The sequence below is a fragment of the Grampus griseus genome (genome assembly GCF_964374135.1).
Source record: "Grampus griseus genome assembly, chromosome: 11".
In the NCBI taxonomy this organism is placed as follows: Eukaryota; Metazoa; Chordata; class Mammalia; order Artiodactyla; family Delphinidae; genus Grampus; species Grampus griseus.
Genome location: NC_139005.1, coordinates 80,280,222 through 80,298,623, shown reverse-complemented (window position 1 = coordinate 80,298,623; position 18,402 = coordinate 80,280,222). Strand labels below are relative to the sequence as shown.

The 18,402-nt window shown below is 39.0% G+C and overlaps 1 protein-coding gene across 1 annotated transcript in view; it reads right to left on the bottom strand.

The window, feature by feature from the left end:
- Positions 1–18,402, bottom strand: part of APAF1 (apoptotic peptidase activating factor 1) — a gene marked incomplete at its 3' end in the record, with an annotated part of 88,896 nt that overhangs the window by 31,756 nt on the left and 38,738 nt on the right. Inside the window, exons 15-18 of the mRNA XM_082666383.1 lie at positions 16,413–16,544; positions 13,052–13,177; positions 4,234–4,395; positions 518–646 (exon numbers count right to left, since the gene is read on the bottom strand). Coding sequence (XP_082522509.1) covers positions 518–646; positions 4,234–4,395; positions 13,052–13,177; positions 16,413–16,544 — 549 coding nt within the window. The remainder of the gene's footprint in view (positions 1–517; positions 647–4,233; positions 4,396–13,051; positions 13,178–16,412; positions 16,545–18,402) is intronic.

Here is an 18,402-nt window from a genome sequence, read left to right as displayed (position 1 = left end):
TCAGGTTAAGGGCAAAATTATAAATATAAACAAGAAATCATTTTATTCATTAGTGCTTAGCAATGAAAATTCTAGGTTAACCAATTCTAATTTTAACTTCCATCTTACCTTTCTCAATGATCTAAGAAATGTGAACTGGACTCATTTCTCATCATTTCTTTTACAGAAGAGTCTGTACCCATATTTAAGAGATGCCATGTTTCTGCCTAGGAAACCAATGGTCATGCCATTGTTTCCCCAGACCTTGGCACATACTGACAGTTCGATAAATGCCTGGTGAATGATGCTGTCTGTCATTCTCTGTTTACTGTCAAACCAATTCTTCAATCACTGCTAAAGTATTAAAGCTGTTAATGCGGCTTAATATCCTAAAGCTAAAGGTCATTATGCTATGAAGAAAACACTCTATAATATCTCAAGCAAACATCCTCAGCAGTTAATGGTTTAAGCAACCCATTCTTTGTCATCCTTGTACCTCTGAAGACCCAGACTTCACAGAGTAAATTCAACTACTCACCTCCACGCAGTACTGGGGCAAAGCCACCACTGCCAGATGGTTATGGGGGGAGAAGTCACAGTACTGGACAGTGCTATGATGGCCTGTGTGGATTTCTGCCAACAGGCCACTAGTGTGAATGTCAAACAGCTGTCAACATAAAATAGAGAGATATCTATAAAAGTAAATATGTTAAAAGATAAGCTATACCCAAAGTGAATCTAAATTTATTTCTAAAAGAATACCCTCCCATTTCAAACATAGAGTATAAGTCCTAAAAAAAATACTACAATTACTGATAATTGGCAAAATTATTAACTCATTAAAAAGATATAAATTAATATACATATACTTTTTAAATACTGCTTATCCTGAAACATGTTTCCTATAAAGGAAAACTTATCACAGATGATCGTGCTAGCCTAGGGAGAAATAAAACCTTTGTGAATACATGAATGGACTAGCCAAATTAATATACAGAACAGTTCTCCCTAATGCTCATTTATTCAAAAGAGAAAATGCCTACTCATAAATGAAGATGATCAAAATAATATAGGGCAGAGGCTCACTAAAATGAAATTAGTTCAATCATTTCTATTTCTCTTCAGAGCCTAAATTACTCCATTATCAATCATTTTCCCATTTTTGAACCAAAAAAAGCTATTTTTGAGTAATTCATTTCAATTTTTGAAAGATGTTTACATGATGAATATACTCTTCCAAAGTTTTTGCCAAATGATAAAAACGTTTATACCAATATACAGTATAACGATTTAAGGCCAAGCCATAGTCTTCAGGAAGGAAAAAAAAAAGTTTCCAGCGGAAGCCATGAAAATGTTTTGTGAATGCATAGCCCTGTGAGCACACATAGACGGTAAGCAGCATGGCATCAGGGGCCAACAATAAATGAAAGGAAATCATACTTAAAATGCTTCCCAGGACAAGTTGTTCTTAAAAATTAGTGGCTGACAGTCATAGAGGAAACTTGGCAAGTATAGAATAGGCAGCTGTCCCAATTATTGGGTAGCAAAAAGACCTAATAATAGGAGTGGGCTAATAACACAAGAGAATTGGAAAGAAATAGAGGAAAAGAATAAAGAGACCAAAGAGTAAGAACTGGAATCTATATGTAGTTAAGGGTAATCTTAGGGTAGCTTTATTTTAGCATGGTAAAATAAAGAGTTGGCCTATAGATTTTTAAAACAGGAAAGCATTTCACACAATATAAAATTATTTTCCTCTCTCACTGGACAGATAATTTTAAACATTCAAATTTTGCTCAACACCATTAGTCATTAGGGGAATGCAAACCAAACCATAATGAGATGTCACTTTACACCTAATATGACAGTTATAATTTTTAATAATGAAAAAAAGCAAGTGTTGGCAGGATGTAAAGAAATTGGAATCCTTGTACACTACTAGTGGGAACAGAAAATGGTATAGCCACTATGGAAAGGTCTGGTGGTTCCTCAAAAAGCCCAGTATAAAATTACCATACGACCCAGAAATTCTACTCCTAGGTATATACACAGAAGAACTGAAAGCAGGGACTCAAACAGATACTTGTACACTAGTTCTTGTGGCATTATTCACAACAGCCAAAAGGTGAAAACAACCCAACAACAGATGAATGGATAAACAAAATACAGTATATCCATATAAGATTATTACTCAGCCATAAAAAGAAATGAAGTTCTAACACATGCTACAACATGAATGAACCTTGAAAATGTTATGCTAAATGAAATGAGCCATACCCAAAAGGATCAATATTGTACGACTCCACTTATATGAAATATCTAGAAAAGGCAAATTCATAGTTTAGATTAGAGGTACCAGGGGCTGAAGAGAGAGAATAGGGAGTTACTGCTTATTGGTTACAGTGTTTCTGTTTGGGACAATGAAAAAATTTTGTAAAAGTAGTGATATCTGCACAAGACTGTGAATGTAATTAATGCCACTGAATTGTGTATTTTTAAATGGTTAAAATGGCAAATTTTACAAATCTTCACATCTTGTAAATGTAGTGGTTCCTTTCTGTTCTTACAGACTTTAACATACTTAAAGACAAAAGGAGATATTTTTCTTTGGTTTCCTGCTAAAGGGGTAAAAACCTATAAGCAACCAAGATCCAAGGGTCATAACTACTAGATCAATAATAATAATATAAATGGCCCCTCAGTTTTTATACAAGTATATATATATTTTTTTCGATTTATTTTATTAATTTATTTATTTTTGGCTGCACTGGGTCTTGGTTGCTGTGCGCAGGCTTTCTCTAGTTGCGGTGCGCAGGCTTCTCATTGTGATGGCTTCTCTTGTTACAGAGCATGGGCTCTAGGTGCGCAGGCTTCAGTAGTTGTGGCGCACAGGCTTCAGCAGTTGTGGATCGCGGGCTCTAGAGTGCAGGCTCAGTCCGTGTGGCGCACGGGCTTAGTTGCTCCGCAGCATGTGGGATCTTCCTGGACCAGGGCTCAAACCCGTGTACCCTGCATTGGCAGGTGGATTCTTAACCACTGTGCCACCAGGGAAGGCCCCAACTATATGTATATTTCAACTGTGTTCTTTAAAACTGTAATCTCTTGGGTGGGGGAAATAGGGAGAGGTTGATAAAAGGATACAAACTTTTAGTTATAAGATAAATAAGGTCTGAGGATCTAATGTATAAAATGGTGACTATAGTTGATAACATTGCATAGTATAAGAGAGTAGAACTTAAATGTTTTCAACAAAAAAAAAGAAAGAAAAAGAAAAAAAGGCAAATACATGAGCTGACACGTGTTAATTGGTTTGATGGGAGGAATCTCTTCACAGTATACGTTTATCAAATCATCACGTTATACACTTTAAATATTTTATAATATGTCGATTATACCTCAATAAAGCTTGAAATAAAACAGAATAAACTTGTAATATCTCTTATTTAAGTCTTTAAAATTACCATCAGAATGGAATGGCACTGTGCCCTAAATTAGAAGACCCAGCTCTCCTAATCACTGTGTAACTTTGGATACATTATTTGGCTTCTCTGAACCTCAGCTGCCTCATTATTATCATAGGGCTATTACAATCTGCTGTGCCCTTTGTATATTTATATCAAAAGAAATTACACGTAAGAGCACTCTGAATACTACAAATGTAAACTATCACTTGAATTGAATAAAGAAGAAACATTTCTTTGCCATTTACCTTTCTTTGCATATCTTCCTCATTTACTTCATAGAAATTTCACAAACTTCTTCAGTTGTTGATAAGTATTTCTCTCAGTCACCAAATCATAAAATTTTACAGCTAAGAAATAACTTCGAAAATCACCTAAACCAATGTATTTCAAATGGGGGAAAGGGGGGAGAGTAATGCAGAAAGCATTCCATCCATATTTTAGATAAATTTGAGAAACACTGGTTAAACAACATAAATTGTTTCTTTATTGTAGGACTCCGGAGTCCTTAAATATGTTTGTACACACTGAAGTACCTCTAATAGCGGAAAGTAATACATAATATTTCCCAAACCCGTGACCATGGAGACCCTTCCTCACAAGGCCTATGGACATTCCCTGAAGCATAGTTCTGAGAACTATGGGAGGTTAGAGCATCTGCCCAAACTCGTTCAGCTATACTTTATATCAATAAACAGTATAAAATGCAAAAATCAATTAGATGTTTCAATTTTCTTTAAATTAGACTAAATTTGGCTTTTTAATTTTGGCTTTTTAAAATACTGGTACTTACAAAGACTTTATTTTTTGCTGCCACCATTATCCTAGCACCATCAGCAGACCATGAACAGCATTTCACTATCACTTCCATATCCTCATGAGGCTCCTCTGAATTTAGGAAGAACTGCTTCACATTAATGCTCTTCCTCTCGTTTGCTGATTTCACATCCCAAAGCTTCAAATTACAAAAATAAAAAAAGTTTAAGTTTGTTTTGATCTCAAATCACACCTCTAGAATTCCACCTGGCCTAAATGTCACACATATTATTCAGTTCATCTAATGACTTATTTTTAATTATGCATAACTTTTCATAAGGCTTTTAAATTAAGTATTCCAGTTTCATTCAGCACCTTCGTAAAAAGAAAAAACTTAAGAGCACTGCCCAAAATGCAGAATGTAAAACTACACAAAATGTTAAAAGAGCCTTGCATGGTGTGGAGGAGGCTAAAGATCAGGTGTTGACAGCAAGAATGAGCGTGGAAGAAAGAAGAGACTCACGACTTGCCACGGCTGCCCTCTGCTGGGCCAGGCATGAGGTTTGCTTCACATGCACAGCACAGACACTACACACAGGCACCCCCCCCCCCCAAGCTGAGTTATAACCTAGCAGAGCATCAGAGACATAAGGAAGTCCCTGAAAATAGAAAACAAAAATATGCTGAAAGGAAGCAAGCCACCTTGTGTGCTTGGTGGGGTCAGACAGGGCTCTAAAACAACTGGATCCTGAGGAATGGGATACGAAAGACTAAACCTCACTCGCTAACAGAGCCACCTGAGCAGCCCAAATGACAAAGGTCTTCAAGAAGATCCATCTTCACTCCCCTGGGCCTTGAGCAGTGTCCCAGTTCCACAGAATGATAATGGCTGCCATACACAGACCAAGGGTTGGCCAAGGAAAAGGATTTAAAAACAAAAAAAGCTGCTTCTCAGGCTTTAACTCAGCTTCCAAAGCACAGCTCCCAGGGTAAAACCCGATTTGACTGGCCAGGCACACGTTTACATCTCTCTTGAGTTTAAAGATTATGTACACTAGAAATACAGCCAAAACCAAAACCTTTCCCCTTGCAATAACTATAGGTAAACTGGATGAACCAAAAGAGACATCTAAAGTAGTTAGCCCTCCTTGACACTGAAGAGAGAAAATCTGAACATCAGTGCCAGAAGCTTCAGTCACATCAGTCAGATTATATGAGAGATCACACTCTGTTTCCCTCTTAATACGAAAAACAAAGCAATCATTGCCTGGATTTAAGAAAGAAAAAGAAAACTAACACAACCCAATTTCACTACATCTATCTAAACTACATCTTCTGCATGTGGACCTGACCTTAGCCACTATCCAAGGAGTGATGAAATTCCACATACTGAGGGACCAAGTACATACCAGCATTTCATTTTGAGCAAGTCACTGCACTGTATCCAAGGCCCATGTGAACCCTGGTCCTTGTGTGGTTCAAATGGCAATTTTTAAATAAAACTCACATTTTGAAACAGTTTATCATCAAGGCCTGAAAAACACATGCTTACCAACATGATATGCTATAAAACACTTAGAAGATTACAGAGCCATTTGGGACAGGAAATAATTTTATGGTTCTTCATCCTCTCGGAAAATAAAAGCTTTACAAGACTTTGACCTTGAAATGCTCTTATCCAGAATCATTTTTCAAGACCTCTGCTTAGTAAACGTCACTGTATCAGTGTGAACCAGCCAACGATACTGGCTTAACAGTAAAAGCTGCCACAAACACGGCAGTTCTTACCAGGAGTGCAGCAATGTCTGTCCCCTGCTGTTAGTGCTCTACAATCACATTCTGATACCCATACCTGAAATCAAAATCCTGCCCCTGAAGACTTTTAACTTGTTTTTCTTTTGAGTTCTGAGAAGCCTTAACTCAATTTGAAGGGACACAGCAAAGGTGTATCATCTTGAACACATTTACTAACCACGATGCTAGTCACTTCGAGATTATATAAGTGAATCAGATATAGACACTACTCTCAAGGAGTTTATAGGCCAGTAAAGGAGGTAAGACAAACATATAAATGACTCTAACACAAGATATGCCAGATGTGTCATTTGAGAGGAAAAGATACAGCACAGTGGGAATGCTTTACCAGAGCCATGGGCTTGAGGAAACACTTTTTGCAGAGGGGGCCACCTCACTCTCCTCCCAGAAGATCAGCCTACTTTATACCAACTTAAGATGGACTTAAGATGGATTTCAATACCAAAAAATACCAGAGGGTCTAGGCTAAGGGGTCACCATAAGCTAAAGAACAAAATGGAAAAGCACAGACAATGAAAAGCGAGAACAAGTGCAGTCTGGGTGCAGCAGCAGGAGCCTGCACACTCCCCCACAGAGCCACTGCCTGCTCTGAGCCCCCTCCACATACTGTTACCATTTTCATGGTTTGCCTATTCACTTACCTTTCTCCCCAGCTAGACCCTGAACAACTTCAAGCCAGGAACTATACTTTTTTTTTTTTTAAGTATTTAAAAACCAAATGCCTAGGGCTTCCCTGGTGGCACAGTGTTTGAGAGTCCGCCTGCCGATGCAGGGGACACGGGTTCGTGCCCCAGTCTGGGAAGATCCCACATGCCGCGGAGCGGCTGGGCCCGTGAGCAACGGCCGCTGGGCCTGTGCGTCCGGAGTCTGTGCTCCGCAACGGGAGAGGCCGCAACAGTGAGAGGTCCGCGTACCGCAAAAAAAAAAAAAAAAAAAAAAACCAGATGCCTAGTACAGAATCTGGCACATAGTAAGTACTCAGTAAATGATCAATAAATACATTTTAAGTGAAAAGACAAATTATTCCCATGTTTCAAGCACAGGTGAGTAGAGACAATAGCGTTACTGAAAGAAACAGGGTTCTGAAGATAGAACACATACATTCATCTCCACACCCTCCCAAAACCCACGTAAAACAACAGTAAAGAGAATTTTTCTCTCTAGGCATAATTCACAAAGTAAAGGAGAATGGAGGAAGATATTAGAGCGACAAAACTATAAAGGCTAGAAAGAAAAAAGACAAGTGATAAGGGGACTCCTTAAAATTGAATCCTGAGCTCACAGTGGAGAAAGCCAAGAAGTAGCCCAATTCACACCAGAGAACCCCCAAAAGGCTCAGGAAGTGTTGGGCCTAGCACCTTCCAGTAAAGATGGAGCTAACACAGGAGGAATCATCGAAAGTCCCTTGAAATCCCTTCCCCTACTCTGCCATCCAGATTGCCCTACTCTGGCTGAAGAAAAGAGGATTAATCTACACCCAACACAGTTGAGAGCAGGGTCACCATTCTGAAAATAGGGAATTTAAGAGAAAGTCTATATTCCAAGTGTTGACATCTCTGCCTAGATATCTTCGTAGAACTTGCCAGCCAGACTTATACCCTACAGGAAGGGGACTGAAGATTTTTCTCTGAATACCCCACCAGATCAAGACAAAAGATTTAAAGAGTCTGACATTAGGAGTTCACCATCAAAAAATGACAGCCAGATAACACTACAGGGAAACCCACTATAAATAAGTTCACAATTTCCTATCAGTTTTTTGGTGCTGCACTCTTTAAATGTGTTTGTTTGTTTGTCTGTTTCTTATTATTTATTTTTGGCTGTGTTGGGTCTTCATTGTTGTGCACAGTCTTTCTCTAGTTGCAGCGAGCGGGGGCTACTCTTCATTGTGGAACACGGGCTTCTCATTGTGGTGGCTGCCCTTTGTGGCAGAGCACCACCAGCTCTAGGGCATGTGGGCTTCAGTAGCTGTGGTACACGGGCTCAGTAGTTGTGGCTCATGGGCTCTAGAGCGCAAGCTCAGTAGTTATGGCACACACGCTTACTTGCTCTGCGGCATGTGGAATCTTCCTGGACCAGGGCTCGAACTCGTGTCGCCTGCACTGGCAGGAGGATTCTTAACCACTGCGCCACCAGGGAAGTCCCAGTGCTGCACTCTTTAAGCATGAGCACATATCCAAGGATCAGGCAAGTAAGATATAGCTCTCAAGTGCAGACAGAAACCAAAACCAACAAACAGAAAAAATAGCAACTATAAAAGAATATGAAAACTTAAAAAAAAACTATTACTAATACCCACAAAAATATAAAAGGTATTGTACCCACGAAAAAAGAATAATATTAAAAAAGAAACTGATCATAAGAATGGGTACACTTAAAAATATGATAGCAGAAATTAAAAACACAATAGAAGGAGTGAAAAATAAAGCTAAATAAATCTTCCAAAAAGTAGGACAAATGGATGAAGAAAAGAGAAAAATAAGAAAACATCCCTAATAGACATTCTAGAAAGAGAAACTAGAGAAGAATAAGTCAAATAATTAAAGGAAACCTCCAGAACTGAAGGACATGAATTTCCAAATTGAAAGAGGCTATCGAGTGCCAAGCACAATAAATGAAGACAAACCCACACCAAGGCACATTATCATTAATTTTTTAAAATACTGGGAATAAAAAAAGATCTTAAAAGTTTCAAGACAGGAAAATAGATCACATACGAATCAGAATGGCATCAAACATCTCAAGAGGAACTTTGGAAGCTAGAAGACAAGAGAGCAAGCAATGTCTCCAAAATTCTAAGGAAAAATTACTTTCTTCTGTATGCAGTCAAAAATATAAATTAATGGGTTTCCTTGGTGGCACAGTGGTTGAGAATCCACCTGCTGATGCAGGGGACACGGGTTCGTGCCCTGGTCCAGGAAGATCTCACATGCCGCGGAGCGGCTGGGCCCATGAGCCATGGCCGCTGAGCCTGCGCGCCCAGAGCCTGTGCTCCGCAATGGGAGAGGCCACAACAGTGAGAGGCCCACGTACCGAAAAAAAAAAAATATATATATATATATATATATACATATAAATTAAGTATGAAGCTAGAAGAAAGACACTTTTAGACAGACAAGTTCTCAAAACTTTACCTCCCAGAGATTCTTTCTTAGAAAGCTAGAGGAGATTTTCCACCAAGTGGAGAGGGTAAACCAAGAAATTCAGGAAACAAGGGTTTCAACTCAAGAAAAAAGCAAAAGGAACTCCCAGGATGGCAGCTGAACACTGGGAATAGTACCACCAATCATAATGGAGCAAGGTAGAACCCTCTAAGAAAGTTATTTCTAAGAAGAGAAAATGTCAAATCAAATACCTGATACATTTAAATTATTTAAGAAAGAACTTAGGCAAGGGATAGTTTGAAGGTGAATTAGTGGTATGCACATTTAAAAAATAATAGGGGGACTTCCCTGGTGGTCCAGTGGGAAGATTCCACGCTCCCAATGTAGGGGGCCAGAGTTCAATCCCTGGTTGGGGAACTAGATCCCGCATGCCTGTCGCAATTAAGAGTTCGCATGCGCAACAAATAAGTCCGTGTGCTGCAACTAAGACCTGGCTCAGCCAAAATAAATAAATTTAAATAAATAAATGTCAACCTTTGGGCTTCCCTGGTGTTGCAGTGGTTAAGAATCCGCCTGCCAATGTAGGGGACACGGGTTCGAGCCCTGGTCCGGGAAGATCTCACATGCCACGGAGCAACTAAGCCCACGAGCCACAACTCCTGAGCCTGTGCTCTAGAGCCCGCAAGCCACAACTACTGAAGCCCGCACCCAGAGCCCGTGCTCCACAACAAGAGAAGCCACTGCGGTGAGAAGTCGGCACTTCACAACAAAGAGTAGCCCCCGCTGGCCGCAACTAGAGAAAGCCTGTGAGCAGCAATTAAGACCCAATGCAGCCAAAAATAAATAAATAATAAATAAATTTTAAAAATTAAAAAATAAATGTCAACCTTTAAAAAAAATTAAACAAATGAAAAAAACAAAGCTTCACTGTTAAATATACAACATTTTTAATCCCAAAGAAAACAAAGTGTTGTACAGGAAAGGGGGAAAAAATCAACATATACTACATGGCCCAACTGTGATCAGTCACAATGATGTAAAAATCCTAAACACTGATCTAATCAAAATCCTGAAACATATAGGAAGTTTGGGGAAGAAAAAATGAAGAGTTCAGTTTGGAGCACAGTAAGTTTGAGGTTCGGCATATTATCTAAGTGACAGCAGTGAGCAGGCAGTTAAAGATGCAGGACACAGCACATAAGAGAAATGAGGGCTGGAGAGAACACATCTGAAAGTCACTCACAGAAGGGAGAAGAACTGAAGCCACAAGACCAGCTGAACTGGGACGGAAGAAAGGTGATGGAGGTAGGTAGTCAAGATTAGAATCTTGAGGAAATAGCTATATTTTAATGGGCAGGAAAAAGAGTTAAAGAAGAGGTTAGAGACACAGAAAGAGAAAGAAGAAAACATTCATGTCAAACGAGTAGAGTTTCAAAAAGGAAACAGAAGGGGGTGTAATACAACCAAAAGAATAAGGACTGGATAAAGAAAAATACCGGATTCCACACTCATCCAAAGAGCATTAGATTTTACAACAAAAAGAACGAAAACAAAATAAAACTGGATTTTACTCTTCAAGGGAATACAGGGAAGACAGGACCAGGCTAAAAAAGGGTTAAGTAATGAATAAGTAGTCAGAAGGTTGAGGCAAGTATAGGTGACTTAAGAAGTCTAGTCATAAAGGTCTAATCAAAAAGAAAAACTGAATGACTCTTTCAGAGGATAACACAATCAAGGAAGAATCAAAGGTTTTTCACTTTTTGCTTGTATAATGCTTAGGAAGGGCCAAGAACATCTGTAGGCTGTGGGAAAGGATTCAAAAGAGAAAAAAAACTAAAGATGCAACATCGAGAGGAAATAACCAATGAGGCAAGGTCTCAGGGGAAGAAGGAAAAAAAGGAACAGTAGGCACAAGCAGAGGACTTCCTGGGCACTGAGATGAGAAAAAAAAGGGGAGTAGAGACTTCTTATGGCAATTTTTGAGAGGACTCATGGCAGGGAGCTCTTGGGTGGTGTCAACCTTCTGAATAGGTATGAGGTAAGGTTATCTCCATAGAATGAAAGAGATACAGTGACATTGTTAGGGGCTTAAGAACAGCAGAAAAGGTTTGGAACAGGCACTATGGTGAATTCAGTTCGGGAAACAAATGGCAGCAAAGAAGGCCCAGTAGAGTTACACAGCTCAAACTTGTAGAACAGATAAATGGCCTGGTTTCACAACTTTCTTCAACATTAAGCAAACTAATAATAATGGAATCTTCCCAGAACTTGCATTAGCAATGGAGATAAGGTAAAAGGAGAACCTTCCTTGAGATATAAAATGCCTTCTGAAGTCATTCACTTAGTAAAAACCAAGAAATAACAAGCTCATAGGACTAGAAGAATCTTTCAGAAGAGGGTTGCCTTCACTGAGCCTCCTCTGATATGGTCATCCCAAAGAAGAGACAGATATTTGATATTTGTAGAGAATATGTCATAGAGGCCAGATCCATTTGGCTGAATATTCTAAGAATGCTCCAACATCTACTAGATGTCAGGAAATTATATCAAGTAGAATTCTACCCATAAAATTCCTATAACAAATTTGTAAGTGGAAATCAGAAGACCAAGCAGCTTCCATCTATCAATATATATAGATACAGGTATATAGTAGATATGTATATATTTGTTCTCAGAACCAGATGGATGGATGTCATAAGAGAACACCTTCTGAAGAAGGCTTTGCATTTATTTTTTAAATTTATAAAGTTTTGAGGGTCATTAAAAACTACAGACAAGTGAATTGGAGGCCAAAAAAATTCCAAAAAAGACTAATGAAACATATATAGGGACAGTAGCTGAAATAAGCCCCCAAAATTATCTTGCCCAGAAGTGACAATTAATGTACTGGACAGGATCAGAGGTAGCAGAATGATGGAAAGTGAAGAGCCTTAGAGGTGTGCCTGATGAGCCTGGGTTTACCACAGTTTAGAATTTGGTACATATGTGTTCCAGCTAAAAACGGCAAGATGAAAACAGAGGTAGAGAGTTAATCTAGCATCTACATATTGGGATATGGAAGGATGAGGAGTATATCTTAGAAGGCTGCTATCACACATGAGGGTATAACAGCATAAACCAGAGCAAACGCTACAGAATGGGAGGGGAAAAGGTAGACCAAGAGATGAGGAAGTCAAAGATGGATTGGATTTAACACCAAAGAAAGGAGAATCAATAAACAGGAGACCAGAATGACAGGAGAGAGGAATAAGAAAGTGGCATAGGGGGCTTCCCTGGTGGCTCAGTGGTTGAGAGTCCACCTGCCGACGCAGGGGACACGGGTTCGTGCCCCGGTCCGGGAAGATCCCACATGCCGCAGAGCAGCTGGGCCCGTGAGCCATGGCCACTGAGCCTGCGCGTCCAGAGCCTGTGCTCCGCAACAGGAGAGGCCCGTGTACTGCCAAAAAAAAAAAAAAAAAAGAAAAGAAAATGGCATAGGTTCTTATTGAGAAGTAAGGTGGAGATTTAAGGAAGAAGAATTCAGTTTTTTTAAAGACTATAAATTTCAGAGGCTGAATAAGCTTTTTTCCCTAGCTCTGAGTTTTCCCCCATAAGATTTCGCAAAAACAGGAATACAGGAACATAAAAGGCAGAATAAATGAATGATAAATAAAAGCAGGACCTTTACAAATTTGATCCCATAGATCTCAAAAGATTTTATGAAACCATAAACGAAATACATGCTTAAAAATTAAGAATTAAAATTATATGAACTTTAAAGCATAAGGTAGTAAACCATTAATAAGCAATCATTATGACAACCAATTACAGTTATATTAAATATGCTCCTGGAAGTTGAAGGAAGAAGCTTTCTGTAGAAATGTGAAAAACAGAAACCTCTTTCCGTAAAACAATAAAATTATTTACAACCCATTTTAACAATGAACAAAAGCATACCTTTAATGTTCCATCAGCTGAACAACTAGCCAAAAGCTTATCATCTGGTGAAAATCTGCAGTGATTGACTGAATTTGTATGGCCAAACATGGTATTTCGACATTCTTTTTGATTCAGAGCCCAGAGCTATTTGAGAAAGATAAAAAGATAACTGAAAAACTAGCACTGAATGGGGAAAAGTTAGAAATCATGTGAAGTTCTTCCTTCCCTCCCAATTAAGCTTTTTCAGTTACAGGAAGCGTTCCATTCACTGTTTGACAAAGGTGTCAAACACAAAGGTGAACTTGTGATTAACAAGTAATGGGGCAGTCCTTAGATCAGCACCTAAATCTACTAAGGGACTTGAAGGTTTATCTAGGCTTCAGTCTGAGCACTAAACTAGCTAAACAATTACTGCCTATTTTAACAAAGTAGTTTGAAATCATTATTATTTTACTCAGCTGTATAACAAGTAATATGTAAAATAAACTGCCCAATTTTTTTAGATGCTAAGTTATCCAACTCTAAAAATAGTCATTTCTAAGATTTCCCTATGCAAACCTAGAGTCTACTAACTAGGATAAAATCTATTAACGCTCTTAAAAAATGACTCAAAAATACAAAGACTGCAAAGATAGATATAAATACATTTGACGGGAAACATAAGGGATTAGAAGAGCAAGTTAAACAACCTTCCTGGAAACAATCAACCAAATCCAGAAGGTGGGACATTCCACAGGATAAATGACTCAATTTTTCTAACAAATCAATGGCATAAAAAAAGAGATAGACGGGAAGGGGAACATTTAAAGAATAAAAGATTTAAGAGACATATCAACCAAATGCCACTTGAAGTTTGGATTCTGACTCCAATAAATATATGGTAGAAAGATATGCTTTGAGACTAATAAGGAAAAAAGAACATTGACGAGGTATATTATGAAATTACTGTTTATTATGTTAGGTATGATAATGGCATGGTATTTATGTTTTAGCCCTCAGAGATTCATGCTTAAGTATTCTGGGTGAAATGATATGTTACCTGGGATTTGCTATAAAATGCTCTAATCCAAAAAAATGGGAGGTGGTGGGGGAATAAAATACAACTGGCAAATGTGGACAATTGTTGGAGCTAGACGATGGACACCACGAGAGTTACTATTCTCTCTCCTTTGGGGTATGTTTGAAAAGTATAAAAAATGTAAATAAAATGGGCAAGGGGGATTTATGCAAATTAGATTAAACACAGAAGAAATCATTTACCTCCCAAAATTAACCTTAATAAAAATCCTTTGGAAATGATCAGTGAGTTAAGTCCTGTTCTTTATGTCCAACTCCATCCCTAGCTTCTTTTATCCCTGTCCCAGATAAACCCCATTCTGCAGATAATGCAAATTACATGCGAGCAGCATCAAATTTACATCTTTTCATTGGCTTCTCTCAGTTCAAAAAGCACAAGAAGGGCTTCCCTGGAGGCGCAGTAGTTAAGAATCCGCCTGCCAATGCAGGGGACACGGGTTCGAGCCCTGGTCCAGGAAGATCCCACATGCCACACAGCAACTAAGCCTGTGCGCCACAACTACTGAGCCTGGGCTCTAGAGCCCGCAAGCCACAACTACCGAGCCCATGCGCCGCAACTACTGAAGCCCACACGCCTAGAGCCTGTGCTCCGCAAGGAGAGAAGCCACCGCAATGAGAAGCCCGCACATGCACCAAAAAGCAGACCCGCCCTCTGCAACTAGATAAAGCCCGTGCACAGCAACAAAGACCCAACGCAGCCAAAATTTAAAAAAAAAAAAGCACAAGAAGTGTGACTTCCCTGGTGGCGCAGTAGTTAAAAATCCATCTGCCAATGTGGGGGACACGGGTTCAAGCCCTGGTCCTAGAAGATCCCACATGCCGCGAAGCAAATAAACCTGTACACCACAACTACTGAGCCTGCACTCTAGAGCCCATGAGCCACAAATACTGAAGCCCACGCACCCTAGAGCCCGTGCTCTGCAACAAGAGAAGCCACCGCAATGAGAAGTCCGCACACCTCAATGAAGAGTAGCCCCTGCTCACCGCAACTGGAGAAAGCCCATGCACAGCAACAAAGACCCAACGCAGCCAAAGAAATAAATAAATTTTTTTTTTAAAAAAAGAACTTAAAGTTTATAAAAATAAGAGAATAGAACCCTTGCATAGGACATAGGATCCAGGACTTGAAAGAATACAATAAAATCAGATTTTTTTTAAAAAAAAAAAGCACAAGAAGTAAGTCCTAATAGTCCTCATGGAAATGCAAGTGTGGAATGACCGGTCTTAAAGTAAAACTTGTCCTTATTCAAAACTGTTGACCAGGTTTCCCTGGTGGTACAGTGGTTAAGAATCCGCCTGCCAATGCAGGGGGCACAGGTTCAAGCCCTGGTCCGGGAAGATCCCACATGCCGCGAAGCAACTAAGCCTGTGTGCCACAACTACTGAGCTTGCACTCTAGAGCCCACGAGCCACAACTACTGAGCCTGCGTGCCACAACTACTGAAGCCCGTACGCCTAGAGCCCGTGCTCCGCAACAAGAGAAGCCACCACAATGAGAAGCCCACACACTGCAGTGAAGAGTAGCCCCCACATGCAGCAACGAAAACCCAACACAGCCAAAAATAAATAAATAAAATAAATAAATTTATCTTAAAAAAATTATCAAACATATGTGGAACGAATATCTATTTCTGGTTTTAGTTTGGTTTAAATTTTTTTCTTTTCCTATCAGTACATTTTTTCCCTCCTCTTTCTGATAACAGACCCTCTCTTTCGAATCTTGAATCAAGCCTCAGTCATAATTCAAGTGGAGCTGACCTCACCTATTTGTCCCATTTCTACATGGCTAAAACCTGTGACCCCTGGCCAATTGAAGGATTCCATCCTACTGAGCGCTAGGGTTATTCTGAAATGCGCATGTAACCCAAACCATGTCAACTAGAGTTTTCTCTATGGGAAAACTATGGGACCTGGGAAAGAGCGAGTTTCCCTTCTTCTGTGATTATGAGCTGTAATATCCATGTAAGCCTGGAGCTAAGGATAGCCAAATCTGCTACACAGAAAGAGTATGCCTGAATCAACAAAAAGGGAAACAGAGTTTAGAGATGAAGGGGGGTGGTTAGAGCCTGAGAACGTATTTTAGGCATCTGGAATCAGCTATGCCTGAAGTCACACTCCTTCTAGACTTTTCAGTTACAAGAGCCAATAATAGATTTGTTGTTGTTGTTGTTGCTTAAGCTAATATGAAAGTTTCTACCCCTGCAACCAAAAGATCCCTGATTAATACAATATATGAAAAAAAAGGAGATGTTGTGATGTATCTATCAAATTTATCTACATAATTCTCATTATCCACACTTACTTTGAGGAAGCAGTCATTTGAACCAGTGGCTAAGAGCAGGTGATTACTATTGTTGGTGAAGTGGCAGCAATTGACTTGCTCTGAGTGCTCGTCATAGGTATGTACTAGTTCTCCAGACATAGAATTCCAAACCTAAAGAGAATAGAGAAAATAAAATTTACAAGTACCCCTTATTTTCAAAGAGAAAACAGAGAGGCAAAGCAAATGTGAGCTGTTTTGCAGATTTTCCCAGACATGATACTAATGAATACCTCTCCCTTCCCTAAATTATGTCAGCATTTTGCCAGAATGTTATTTTTTTTAATTACCTGCAAGTCTACCTGCAAGTAATGTACAACATTACATTTTTCAAGGGTAAGATTTCACATGTTCATATGACTTGACAGCAGGCAGAAAAGTGCTATAAAAGGGACGGAATAATGGACTTCAGATCAGAAAAATTAATCAGAGCCAATCTAAGACCTGGCTCTACCACTTATAAGTTGTGTGTCCCTAGTCAAGTCCTTAATTTACCTGCATTTCAGTTCCCCCCTCTGTAAAATGGGGATACCTGTACCCATCTTACACAATGCATGGTGTCAAATGACAAAGAATTTGATAAGTGTTCTGCTGACTTCAAGGTACTAATAAATAAGTAAAGGCAAATGGCTCAGTGAAAAAAAATAAAGGCTTTAGATTCTGAGGGAAACCTAGCTTTCAACCCTGGTGCCATCAGGCATTAGTTAATATGAGCCTGGGCAAATGACTTCATCTCTGAACCTGTTTCCTCATCTCTAAAATGGGATCAACACTTACTTTGCAATTGTAGTGAGAAATTGATAATGTAATATAAGAAAGTGTGTAGTATAAAGCCTCATGCAATGTTCTCAGTAAAAAGTAATCATTTTCCTAGTTACTATGTAAGTAGTCTGTTTCATCACACAAACAAAAGAAATAAATTACCTAATGAATTTTCACTGGGCTTTTGGACTTTTAGAGATACTAATGTCCCTCCCATAGCATTTTCTTTTATCTTATCAAAGCACTCTCCAGAGATCCAAAGAGTTTATTTTATTTTAAAGTTCTGTAATAAGTATTTCTGCCTCTTGCTTTAAATTTCTTACAAATAGAAACTTGAGCCACATAGCTCTGACTCTGGAACACCACAGAATGGCCAGCTCCAAGTCTGACTCAGAATAGAGGTTATAGAGTGAATTAACTGGTTGGTTGTAAAGCCACGTAGAGAGTCCAATCTATCAAGAAGATTTTTCCAAAGTCTCAATTTAGTCTGGACACTCCGGGGTCCTCTTCAAGTAGATGCAAACTCCACAAAAACTCTCAAGCCAACTTTCTTGCTCCCAGGTCCACTAAGGCCCACCCCACCTAAACAGATTCAGCATTCCACACCCCTTTTGAAAAAAGCCCAAAATGAGGTCTCCCCTCCATTTATCAAATAAAATATTCCCCTAGACTTCACTTTCTCTTAAATTCCATAAAAATACTCTGGCTAAAAGCCAAATTTAGGGACAAGAAACAAAAAAAAGAATAATTAACAAAGATAAAAATTACCCTGTGAGTTTTCTCTTCTCTGTTTACTTTGTAGACTAGTAACCTGATTGTTAGTATGTTTATTCATCTAGTTTTGCATTGAATGTAAGCCAGCTCATAAAGGTTAAAAAAAAATCTGGGTTGCATTTCACAAATTATATATTTTACAACAGGAATCGATCTCAGACAATAATTTTGTGCAGCAACACTTCCGACCACAGTACACTTAGAGATTTCAACTGATATTTAACCCACAGACCTGTCAATAAGTGTCAGGCAAATTCATTAATCTGAAATTGTGTTTCCCAGCTGCCTGATAAATATAAGTATCAGCTGTGTTTCCTAGGCTAATCAACCTAGGCATTTTTGCTTGTGCTTAAAAATAAAAAGTTTTAGACAGAATTAATTTACAATGGATAAAACTGGTTTGCCTCAAGTTAGCAGATCAATAGGCAAGAGTGCT